General features: G+C 39.1%; 2 protein-coding genes across 2 annotated transcripts; one reads left to right on the top strand and one right to left on the bottom strand.

The window, feature by feature from the left end:
• Positions 1-1,024: 1,024 nt before the first annotated feature.
• Positions 1,025-5,578, top strand: LOC144630162 (prostaglandin E2 receptor EP3 subtype-like). The gene is made up of 3 exons (XM_078488456.1): positions 1,025-2,288; positions 3,006-3,213; positions 4,075-5,578. Exons 1-3 carry the CDS (start codon positions 1,482-1,484, stop codon positions 4,167-4,169), a joined length of 1,110 nt encoding a protein of 369 aa, XP_078344582.1. The 5' UTR covers positions 1,025-1,481; the 3' UTR covers positions 4,170-5,578.
• An 820-nt stretch (positions 5,579-6,398) lies between these two features.
• On the bottom strand, positions 6,399-11,634 carry LOC144630507 (ectonucleotide pyrophosphatase/phosphodiesterase family member 5-like). The gene is made up of 2 exons (XM_078488858.1): positions 10,889-11,634; positions 6,399-7,163 (listed from the first exon to the last, which is right to left on the bottom strand). Exons 1-2 carry the CDS (start codon positions 11,588-11,590, stop codon positions 6,456-6,458), a joined length of 1,410 nt encoding a protein of 469 aa, XP_078344984.1. The 5' UTR covers positions 11,591-11,634; the 3' UTR covers positions 6,399-6,455.
• Positions 11,635-12,093: the final 459 nt, after the last annotated feature.

The following is a 12,093-nucleotide window of genomic DNA, read 5'->3' as shown; positions in this document are numbered from 1 at the left end:
AAGACCCCCTTGGGAAACGTCATCGCCTCTGCATGCACTGCATGCCTTTATTTCTTTTAAGTCTCTTCAAAGTGAGTAGCTTGGTTGTTTTAAAATGGGAGCTGCTATCCGCAGCGTCTAACTCTATCCGGTCCCAATCCAGTCCGAGTTTTGGATCTGCAAAACAGCAATTTTGGAATCATTCCCAAATGCGCATGATTAACTAATAGAAACAGCTGACTTAAGTTAATTGATGGCGGATCGGTATCGGACCGTTTCCGCGAGTCCTGGCGTGCATTTCTCAAACCCCCAAAGCCATTTTGGGCCCGAGAGCTATTTTCTGAATTGAATTTCTATCAAATGGCGGTGTAGTTTTAGGTCTAAAACAAGGACTTTACGTTTTATAAATGAAAGGTTTGCTCACTTCAGTGTCACTTCAGTTTTAAAATCAACAAAAACTCTTTGTTGATTAACATTCTGCAAATAACAGCTTTTGGGCCCTGAAATGGCTTCGGTCGATTAGAGAAACGTATTTATAAGTCCTGAAAATTGGACACTTGCGGCAAATGACTAAAACTCGCGAAATATTAGCAAGTAAAATCGTTTTAAAAATGTGTTCAACAAGATGTACAAAGGCTAATTTCCTTACGGTTTAATACAGAGTTTAAAATATCTGCGTGACCACTCATTTTTTCCCGCTGTTCTTCACTGTTCGCTATACGATCGTTGAAGAAGATTAGAGCGGACTTTACGCAATCTTCTACAGAATATAATTTTGTTTCTATTTTATGCTCCAATTTGTTACTTTGATGGTTTGAAATACACGGAGGTACGATATGTTTATCGGTAAAACATGAACAGTTGACGTCACGCCACCTGTTGCCACAAGTGACTCATAATTTTCGTGCGTCTGTACTCTTCAATGCTAACAGCTGATTGGCTAATAAACAGTGACCAGTTTATATTTACGCGCCGCGCGAAATGCGGTCATCTCCGCTTAAGGCTTTCAAAATATAAAAATAAAGTTTACAAGCAAGCAACACCCTTAGCTGGACGACTGCTCAGCTCAGAAGACTTAACGACTGTTCTGTTCTGTATTCTCTATTTTCTGTTAGAGTTTCGTACTCTTCCCAAAGTTTGAAAAGGAATTTACGATATTTGTGGAACCCATTCAAGCGTACATTAGTCGAGTGGAGACCCATTAAGCGTCAAGTTGTTGAGCACTACATTGGGTTCTGTAGGATGCTTTTATGAGCTCTCAGGCGTGGGGACTTACAGCGCCCTTGGAAACAGCAAACCTGATATCGATAAGGCTCAACTTGTTACCAAATTTTACACGCTTCTGCTTTTGAATCTATCACCTACATCACTGGCGAAAGAGTCGACGCTAAAACTCGGCATTGGTTTACAGTTGGAGAAATAATCGTTTGCACGCAAGCAGTCAGTTAAGGCCCGTTGGTAAAATAGGGTGTTAATCAAACAAGATCTTCTCGCACTTGGCTATGAATGGGCGTGAATTTGGACAGGAAGAATTCAGCGATGATCAGTTTCTTGCTGGCGGCGTAACTCTTCTGTTGACTGGTCTAATCGGTTTTGTTGGTAACCTGCTTGTTTTGATTGTCACATACAGAATTCTTCGGCACAGACGAAACATACCAAATGTATTGATATTATTTTTAGCATGGACAGATCTGTTAGTGTTTCCCTTAGCGTACCCACAGTCGCTGATAAAGTATTTTTTCGGAGTTTACATTGGAGACTACATGGCTTGCGACTTCCAGGCCACTACTATAACATTTTTATTTATGTGCTCTATACTGCTGGTTGTTTTAATGAGCGTGGATCGCCTGCTAGCGTTATATAAACCTTTTTATTACGACAAACACATGATTTACGACAAGGAAAAAGTCAAGATTGCATCCATTGGTTTTGGATGCTCTGTGCTTACTGTTAGTTTACTTCCGGCGTTCGGTGTCAGTAGAAATGTACTACACTTTCCTGGGACTTTCTGTCTGTTTGAATGGGGTTCAGAGACAGTTGAAGGTCAAGCATTGGTTTACATCTTTATGTCTTCGTTAGCGTGTGCTATGGTGCTCGTTGTGTCCTGTAATTTACTCACAGTTATAATGGCGGTAAGACTTTCGCATCGAAGACAAGACAGTATTAGTAAGCCGCGTGAAGATGCCGAAGCGTCGAATACAAGCAATATTGAACATCATCACTGCGGCTCTGGAAAAATGGAGCTTCAGTTTGCTAAGTTAAGCGGTGCTGTTGCAGTGTCATTTGTTGGTTGCTGGGGTTTATTTCTGGTGAGTACATTTGATAGAATTCAGTGACGTTTGAATTGCTCTGAAATCCAATTCGCTTAGTCTCACTCAATCTGTCGCGGCAGGTTCATCGATTTAATTATCAGCGTTAGACAGAGTAAGATCTGGGTTCCAGATAACAGTGCAACAAGTGTACGACGGCTGTATCTAATTCAACTGCTGTGCTACTGGTCTGAGAAAAGACTGGGCACGACTACTTCACAACTGAAATACGACAAAAGTACGATGGTAATACGACTACAACCTGGCTATAGTACGACTGTTCTTTGACTGTTAGGGGGGGGGGGGATGTTTGAGATCTAAGGTGTCTTCCCTAGATCCACTTCTGCTGATACGACTACAGGGCCGTACTAGGATTTTCTGTCTGCGGGGGCAAGTTTTCCTGGCGGGGGCAACTGGGTTATTTCAGTTTAGTTTCTCCTTAGTTTTCTTAGTTTTTTTTAGTTTTCCTGGTGGGGGCAACTGCCCCCCCCTCCCCCCTCCAGATACGGTCCTGGACTAAGATTTGGAATTCAGTAAAGCTGCAGAATAAAATTCATCTGCTTCTAGGGTAACCTCGGTAAACATTATGCTTTTTTGTCTCAAATCCTTGCTTTTTTCATTTTTTCATTTAGATATGTCGTTGTTTTCATTTAGGATATTTAAACCACAACAGCTTTCTTATCAGTTTGAGTTAACTGCAGTTTCGATTTTTTTTAGCTAAGAGTGACGCTTATTCAAAGTGGCTGGTCATTTGATGAGTTGATAGATTTCACAGCAATACGCCTGGCTTCTCTGCACACAGTTGTTAATCCTTGGCTGTATCCCTTAACAAGAAGGAAATACCGTGATGCATTCTGGTACCTGATGACGTTGTTTGCATATTACGTCACATGTACACTAGTAACTAGGCCTGGCACCACCCTGGGTAAGTAATACTGTCGTTTGAGCCGTAAATTATTTCTTTATTTACTCGAATAAGCGCCGCCCCCGAATAAGCGCCACCCTCGAATAAGCGCCCCCCCCCAACCCACACCCAAACCGCAATTGGAGCAAAAAAGTTAATAAGCGCCGCCCCCAAATAAGCGTCGCAGTCCAGATGTGGCGTTTATTCGAGGGATTCCGCTTTACTTAAAACTGCACTACAAGTCCTCAGTACAAAGCAACTCTAAAACAAACTTGGACATTTCTTTCCATCAAAAGCGATGTTTTGAAGTTCAAAGTGATTGTCTTACCGCTCGCCCATTAGTTTTTCTATCCAACATTCTTACAATACGTAGTTCTGTTAATGTTGTGAAGGCCGCGAACTTTGCTAGGACAGCTAGCGCCACTTCTCTCTTCAGCAAGAGACGAATACTGACAACCAAAACACGCTATTTTCAATTACTGCGGCGCTTATTCGGTTAATACGATATTTAATGAGAAAAAAAAAAAAAACCAAATGTGGTCAATTTTGACTGTTTTTTGGCCTTCCCTGCAAGAGTTAAATAGCGCGTAAATCTATTAAACCATAACATCATGTTTATATGTTGTGTTTTAAATTTATCTTTGGTTCAAAACTTTTAAAACCATTTTAATTTTATTATATTCATAAGCATAATCTGAAACAAAAGGGAATAAAAATCAAACTGGTTTGAAAAAATTTAAACCAAAGACAAATTTAAAAACAACATTTTCTCAGCCTCTGCTTATCTTATTGTTCTTTCTTAGTAAGAAGCGCAGAAAAAGTCCCTCTACCGACACCTTACCACCACTTTGAAAATCGTATCTTTAATCTTTCTTTTTACAGATGAAATAGTTGGAATACAATCTGAAGCAAGCCAAGTTCGTGAACTTTACCGGGAGGAGCGACGACGGTCAAGCTCTCAGCGGCTAGTCAAATAAGACCAAGACAGACGACCTAGCTAATTTTTGGTCAGCATCGAGAAAAACTAAGAAAAATTGTTCAGCATTTAGCAAGCGAGTTATGACGGAATTTGTAGCTTGCAAATTCTCGACATAAAAATACATATTGTGTTTCGCACGAAAACAGAAGCGCGAACTAGGGTGTTTTTACGAGGTATTCTGTAACAAATAATCTGAACAGCTATTGACCAATCATGACGCGAGGGTCATCTTAGTTATTTTATAAATATTCAAAGTTGCTTTTAAAATTTGCTGCTCGCTTTCTTTTTTTAAGCTCTCCTTTTATGAGCATGCGCTCAAATCGTCTTTATAATGTTTTTAATATTTGTAAGTAAAAGTTTTTTTTTCAACAATGATTAAGCCAATCTACTATAAAAGGGTTATTTTAAAATACGAAAAACTGAGAATAAAGAAAACCAATTTGTAACTAAAGAAAATATAAATTTAACTTAAGGCACAATGTCGTTTTCAAGTTGTTGTTTTTCTTTTTTTACCTTTAAAAGTATTCTCTGTCATGGGATTTTTAAAGCTCTAAAGGAGCGCTCACAAAGACGAGCAATTTACATACAAACCCATTTCAGTTCTATACGCTAAATAAGTTGTCTGGCTATGCACTTCCTTTTAGATAAACTACAGCACCAGGGCTGTCCTTGCTAAAAACACAAGAGAAGTTCTTGCGATTTTCCAGTGCAAACCAAAGATAAAATAGATTAAGCGACAAGGAGACTGTCGTGTGGCAAATCAAATTTAGTGGTAGACACTCATCATTTTCAACTAGAAATCTGCAAACCTGCTTCTTTCACCATTGTCTACGAGCCTGAGTTTTCTGTGAACGAATACTCAACGAAGAGCAGTGGAGTTGACTATCGCTCACAGAAAAACGAGGGCAAGTGAACTTGTTAATTTAGTAGAAACTCTAACGTATTGCAGTTCAAAACTTACAATTTTGTGAACTTTTAAGCCAAAAATCAAGAATAGTGTCTTTAAAAAGAGCAACGTCACTCAGAACAATCATGTTCTAACAGCAAACAGAAAACACTGAAAACAAAGCAAGAACCAATCGGATTCAGGGATTTTCAATAGAAGATGGATGAGTTTCTACTATAAATTGCTGATAGAACACGATTGCATGCATATTGCCCTTTAACAGGCAAATTATTCTTGATTTCTGGCTTGCTGTAAAAATACCCATGATAATTCAGATAATTTGTTAGTTCCTGACTTTTATTCTCTTTGTGTCTACTAAAATAATTTGTACTACTCGCATCATTATCAACACTGTATGAGCGAAAATCAACCTGCCACCTTCACTATTCACTTGGGCTAGTAGTCTATTGTTAATCATTTTATTTGTATTTCTCTTTTCTAGTGTTTGAAATGAATATAAAAAAAAACATTGTATGTACCGTTTAGCTAACCATACCAGTTCTATTTAGAAATGTGTTTCACTGACAAATACACTGATTCAAGAATGAAAACTCCTTTGCAATCATCATACATTTCTATTAATCTTTCTAATGAGAATTTGATGACACATATTCTCTATGTTCTTACTGCCTATTGTATTGTAGTTGGAAGGAATAAAATGATTATTAATTTTGAGAGGGATCACAGGTAAGGAATATGTACAAGTAAAAACACTCCCCTTACTCAGTAGAGATTGTGTCACAACATAATGTGAAAAATAACTAAATGTTAGTTCTGTGATAACATTACAAGTTCAGATGTACACTGTTTTGAGAATCAATTTTGTGCCACCTGGAATAATTGTTTGTTATGTACGAAAAGTAAAATTAACATGCCTCTGAAAAGCTATTCCATAAAGAAATACAGTACATGAATTTTTAGTCCTTTCTGTCATATTATGTATTTAATTTTATATAATTTAACATGTAAGTACAGTTAAACCCCACAATTTGAACTCATTTATTTTGAGTTCCCCATTATTTCGAACTAAAACCCATTTCCCTTGGATTTGCCTTTAAGTCATTAACTAGCAGCTATGTCAAACTCCAGCTGTTTCGAACTGTTTTTTGTTTCCCTCAACGGTTTGAAATAGGGGGGTTCAACTGCATATGCTTACCGGGGTAATTATTTATTAGATTTTTAATCTCTTTTAATCATTTTTATTTTTCTCAATAACTTGTAAAGTGGGTAGGATCTTAATAATAATAATAATAGTAATAATAATAATAATAACATATAATAATAATAATAATAACTAGTAAATATACTTGCGCTATATAAACAATAATTTGTAAATGCCTACAAATCAAAGTCTGATGTTCCTAAATCATAAATATGTCCATACTGCCGCATTCTGCAATGATTTTTGACACAGAATGACACAATACCATAGCTCATTAGCATGAAGACTAAAAATGAAATAACGCACACCACTACAAGTATGGTAAAATCCTGCGTCAATTTCTCTGGCTCATTTTTGAGCAGCTGTTGAATTGCTTGTAATGAACCATTATTTGGTGCAGGCTTGATTCCAAGTATGTGACACATAAGAGGGTAAATATGCACATTTTCAAATGGCTCAGAGATGAAATTATTCTTGAATGCTGGACCCTGAGCAAGGAAAAAAGGGTGCATGTCAGGATACTTGTTACTGTAACCATGGTTACCACGTGTATTCATTTGTGACATGTTTTTGGCAATAGTCCATTGATCATCTGCCACAATTAAAATTGGCATTATACGTCTGTTATGCTTGTAGTGGAATTCATCAGGAATTTCCTCCTTGAGGTAAACATTAAGGTGAGGAATACGTTTAAGATGTTGGTAGGTCTTTTCTAACATGCCATCCTTGGGTAAAACATGGAAGTATGTATTAGATGCTTGGTTTTCTTTTCCAGGGATAGTAATGAGTGTGTACCAGTCAGCGGGAACAAACTTGTCCAAGTTAATAATGCGAGAGTTGTTTAATTCTGCCATCCCATGATCACTTGTGATAATCAAGTTCACCTTGAAGGACAAAAGAAATGTTTAAAGTTAGTCTGCTAATCTCGCATGCTGTATTGTGTACTTATAGAAAATATCCCTACCCAACCCAAGCAGGAATTGAGAGTGGGATTTTTAATGCCAGAATGAATTCAAACTAAAACCTTCCATGGGAGAGGTATGAATATTTTCTATTCACCCAAGAGGAGGTGAATAGTACTTTGCTTATCACCTCTGAGTCAGCCAATCAGAGCATGCAAAGAGTACATTCACTTTGTGGATATACCAAATATTCCACTTATCACATTTGAGTTGCAGAGACTCCCCTTTCAAGTTGCAAGAGTAGTCAAAATGCAGTTGAGCCCACAGGTGACAAGAATTTCATCAACTTTTATAATGGCTGTAATCGAATGAAACTTAAGCTGCATTTCTTTGGGAAAATCCAAAATTGGATCATTGATCTCAGTTCACAAGGATACCGTAATGATTCGATTTAGCGCCCGGGGCGCTTATTTACTTTTGGCACCTCAAGGGAGGGCGCTTATTAGAGACAGGGCGCTTATTCGGGACAGGGCGCTTATTTAATTTTTTGAGAAACAACCAAATGTTCAAAACAAAACTTAACAAATATTAAAATAACGAACAATAACAGAAACTGTAACAGTAACAAAAAGTTCAGTTACTTTTAAAAGAATTGTTCATTTTAGCAGTAAATATATACCTGTACGGTGGAGTGAATGTTCATAAGTTTATCTATTCGACGTCAATGACTTCCGTAGAGACAGTTATCCACGATAGGGACGTTTATTAGAATAGGGGCGCTTATAAGAGTAGGACGCTTATTAGAATGGGGGCGCTTATTGGAATAGGGGCGCTTATTAACAAAAACACATTCGAAGGGGGGCGCTTATTCGGAAGGGGGCGCTTATTGGAAGGAGGGCGCTAAATCGAATCATTACGGTACTTTGCTCCCATAGAAACAAAGAATCCGAAAATGGATTTTTTGCCATGACAACCCCGTAAACACATTTCACACAGAACATAAAGTATCAGCACAAATTTATTTTCCGTCAAATGTATTCTAGCTAAAAACATCTCAGCATATGAAGTCTTTCACAAAAACCACACGTCGGAATAGTTCTTCTTTAGCCTCAAGCCCAATGTGGCGAAAACGCATCTGAGAGTGAAGAATGTTTGAAAATGATCAGTGCAAACTTTGCTCGTGACAATTTCAAAAGGATACAACTTCCGTAGGCATACGATAGCTGTTCTAGAAAACTTGCATCCAGTTTAAAATGACACTTCATACCTATCAAGCTACCGTTTTCATTTATCGTGAATTATTCTTGTATTTTTGTATTTTTATTGAAATAAGCACCTGAAAACTTACAAAGAGCGAACCTGTATTTTCACAGCAAAGACCGCTGGGCCAAAGTACTTTTTTCAAAACCTTTCCCAAAGAAATACATGCATCACGAATCCTTAAAATCCAGATTAAGATTTGATCTGATGTATCCACTCGCAGTGCGGATTCTTCAGATCATTGATCCGATATTATTTCATTTTCGGATATTGATAATCGCAAAATCCGTTTTTGGATACAAGAATCCAGATTTGGATTTTCCCAAAGAAACGCACCCTTAATTGAATTATTGAGTTGATATTCAAATATTCACCTAAGTTGAGGTGGCTAGTGGTGGATATTTACCTCGCCGCTTTGCGGCTTATTTAATATCCACCACTAGCTACCGACACTGAGGTGAATAGATGTTTTAGTATATACTAAAACAGTAAGATAAAATAGCCCGAAAGAATGACTTTTGACTTGTTCTTTTCCTTCAAAGATTACAATTTTCTCGCGCAGGTTGCTCAGAGGTGAATAGCAAAGGATATTCCGAGTTTGAGTAGCCAATCAGCGCGCGCCAAAAGCGCTATCCACTGTCTTAGTATATACTAATAATTATTATTCAACAAATGTGTGTGCTGCCCAAATATGGTCAAAATTTGATTGATATCTGTCATCCGTACATAACAGATATCCTACATTATTATTCAACAAATGCGCCCGCTGCCCATAAATGGTCAAAATTCTAACGATATCTGTCATCCGTACGTAACAGATATCCTGCGATATACGTAGGTTCCGAAAATTCGTCCAAAGACTTGTAATGCGCTGCAAAATTACACTTTTTCTATCTGCAAAATGTGTTTCTTTGACAAATTGTTGAATAATAAAACAATAGACCAATTTCGATATATTAAAATTCAGCCTAAAACAATAGACATCACTACGAGGCTCCGGGGAATAAACCCCACAAACTCTATAGTTTATCCCCCGGAGCCTCGTAATGAGGTCTATTGTTTTAGGCTGAATTTTAATATATCGAAATTGGTCTATTATCCTGCTCAATCTTGCGGAATATCGTCTGATTTTAGCCAACTCGGCCTACGGCCTTGTCAGCTAAGTATCAGGCGATATTCCGCGTGATTTCGCAGGATAATTGTTAAATATAGGTAGGTTGTCAACATTCATCCGAAATGCAGCACAACCCCAGCTTTTTCTAACTGCGGAATGTATTTTGTTAAAAATTTGTTGAATAATAAAACAATTATCTTGCTCAATCTTGCGGAATATCGTCTTATTTTAGCCAACTCGGCATACGGCCTCGTCGGCTAAGTATCAGGCGATATTCCACACGATTTCGCAGGATAATTGTTAATTATTCGCCAAAGTTGAAGTGAATAGTGGTGGGTATTTACCAAGCCGCGAAGTGGTGAGGTAAATATCCACCATGTTCACTGACACTGAGGTGAATCATTGTTTTAGTACTATATACCACACAAGCTGAATAACTAGCGGACCAAAACATCACTGACCGTCTTTACCATCTTTTTATTTTACGAGGGTAGCACGTAACAGTCTTTCGACTGACAAACCTGTGGCCCTCGGATTCCCGATCGAATTGGAATTTAGAAGTGTTGATTTTTGTGGAGGGAGGAAAACCAGAGAACCCGGAGAAAAACCCTCGGAGCAAGGATGAGAACCAACAACAAACTCAACCCACATATGACGCCATATGAGGAATCGAACCCGGGCCACATTGGTGGGAGACGAGCGCTCTCACCACTGCACCATCCCTGCTCCCCCAAACAAAGTGACGGGCCACATTGGTGGGAGGCGAGCGCTCTCACCACTGCGCCATCCCTGCTCCCCTAAACAAAGTGACGCGCGAAGGCAGTTAGTTTCTCTTTAGCTGCTTGGAGGTGTACTTTGCTAATCACCTCCGAGTTAACCAATCAGCACGTGCGTAAAGCACTATTCACTGTGTGGTATATACTAACAAAAAGTATCAAAATTGTCTCATCAGAACACTTCACAGCGGTCAAACGCAAAAATTGACGTCACGTCCGGTTTACGCCGCCTCGAACTTTTGACTCGAAAGTGGGCAAACTTTTGCAAGAAATTGTTAAAGAAATAGTACAGTGAAAGAACAGTTCAAGCTGGGACACTCAGTGGAGATGAATTATCAAATTTTCAATCCATAAGCGGCGTATAAACCTTAACTTTCCAGGGACAGCGTTAACTTTTGGCTTTAAAGCAAAAGTTTACGGAAAATTTAAGACTTTGTATGGAAAATTTTGGCGGCAATTACACTTGAACTGCGCACGCGCGCTGCGTTTGACCGCTGTGTGTCAGAACACAGACGTTTCAGGTGTTTAAACCCTTCTTCAGTGTCCAACAAGCTTACCTGGTCCATCAATCCTCTTTTCCGTAAACTTTCCAGCAGATATCTAGTTATGTTGTCCACTCTGCGGATAACAGTTTTGATCTCTGGTGAATTTGGCCCAAATCTATGGCCACTGTGATCTGGCTCGTTAAAATAAGCAGCCAAAAAACTTGGAGGATCATCTTGCTCAAGTTGAGTAAACAGGTAGTCAACTCTTTTTTCGAAAGGAAGCGAGTTATTGTACTTGAGATAGTGAGTAGGATACTGCCCTTCTATTTCCACCTCCGACCCGGGCCAGAAGACGATAGCACTCTTCTTCCAAGCCTTTTGGTTCGTTATCCAAACAGGTTCGCCATTATACCATTTTGAATCCAAGAAATCTTTCGAACCGATGTAAAACGTTTCGTTAAACGCAGGATCATACATCGTATTGCCTACAATTCCATGGCTCTCCTCGTAAAGTCCTGTAACAAGAGTAAGATGATTTGGAAACGTCTTCGTGACAAAAGTGTTGATAAGATGTTTTGCTTTCACTCCGTTTCGTACGATGGAATCAAAATTCGGAGTGTCAACTTTATCCATGTAGTCCCACCGGAAACCATCAAAGGAAATCAACATTACAGTCGGTTGAGTTAGCTTGATTTTCTTGGTCACCGACGTGAATGCTTCACGATTGGGTAAAAACAAAAATAAAATGAGAAAGTGAAAACGTCTTAAATTCATGATAACCAAAAGTTAGGCGGAAAATTTCCGGAAAAACATTTCATTTTCCCCTCACTGCTGACAGCTGTACACAACTCGCTAAGGAGTCTGGTCCTTTACAGTGAGATACCGCTGATGATTAATTTACGCTACGCAACGAGCAACGAGCGGGTTTGGCTGAGATGCAAAGGGGCGAGGCACCAGTAACCTGCGATCAGGCGTTCTTTTTTCTTTTTTCGAAAGGGAGAGGGAAAAAAGAACCTTCCCCGGAGTGATAAGTAGGGAGGGAGGGCATGATCTCAGGTTAAGGCACCAGCGGAGTAGCCCCCGAAGCGAAGGCGGGGACCCGACTGAGAGGTAGGTGCTTGGACGGTTGCTATGGAAACTGACTCCACGGCGAGACCCTTTGCATGAGTCACACTGGCCGGAGCCAGTGGAAAAAAGGAAAGAAAAAGGGGGTATATAGAGGAGGGCGGGAGACGAAAAACAAACTACTTGCAGTTAGCGAGCAAACTGCGAATGTA

This window comes from Oculina patagonica, chromosome 11 (assembly GCF_052425735.1).
Source record: "Oculina patagonica isolate OP01 chromosome 11, crgOcupat, whole genome shotgun sequence".
In the NCBI taxonomy this organism is placed as follows: Eukaryota; Metazoa; Cnidaria; class Anthozoa; order Scleractinia; family Oculinidae; genus Oculina; species Oculina patagonica.
Note: the sequence above shows the minus strand (reverse complement) of the source record. Positions and strands in the feature narration are given on the sequence as shown.

Excerpts from the sequence above, each read along its gene's own strand:
- LOC144630507 (XM_078488858.1), bottom strand. The coding sequence starts at position 11,590 with ATGAATTTAAGACGTTTTCACTTTCTCATTTTATTTTTGTTTTTACCC. Across the intron at positions 7,164-10,888 it reads AAAGAGGATTGATGGACCAG|GTGAACTTGATTATCACAAG; the intron begins GTAAGCTTGTTG and ends TTGTCCTTCAAG.
- LOC144630162 (XM_078488456.1), top strand. The coding sequence starts at position 1,482 with ATGAATGGGCGTGAATTTGGACAGGAAGAATTCAGCGATGATCAGTTT. Across the intron at positions 2,289-3,005 it reads GTTGCTGGGGTTTATTTCTG|CTAAGAGTGACGCTTATTCA; the intron begins GTGAGTACATTT and ends GATTTTTTTTAG. Across the intron at positions 3,214-4,074 it reads TAGGCCTGGCACCACCCTGG|ATGAAATAGTTGGAATACAA; the intron begins GTAAGTAATACT and ends TTCTTTTTACAG.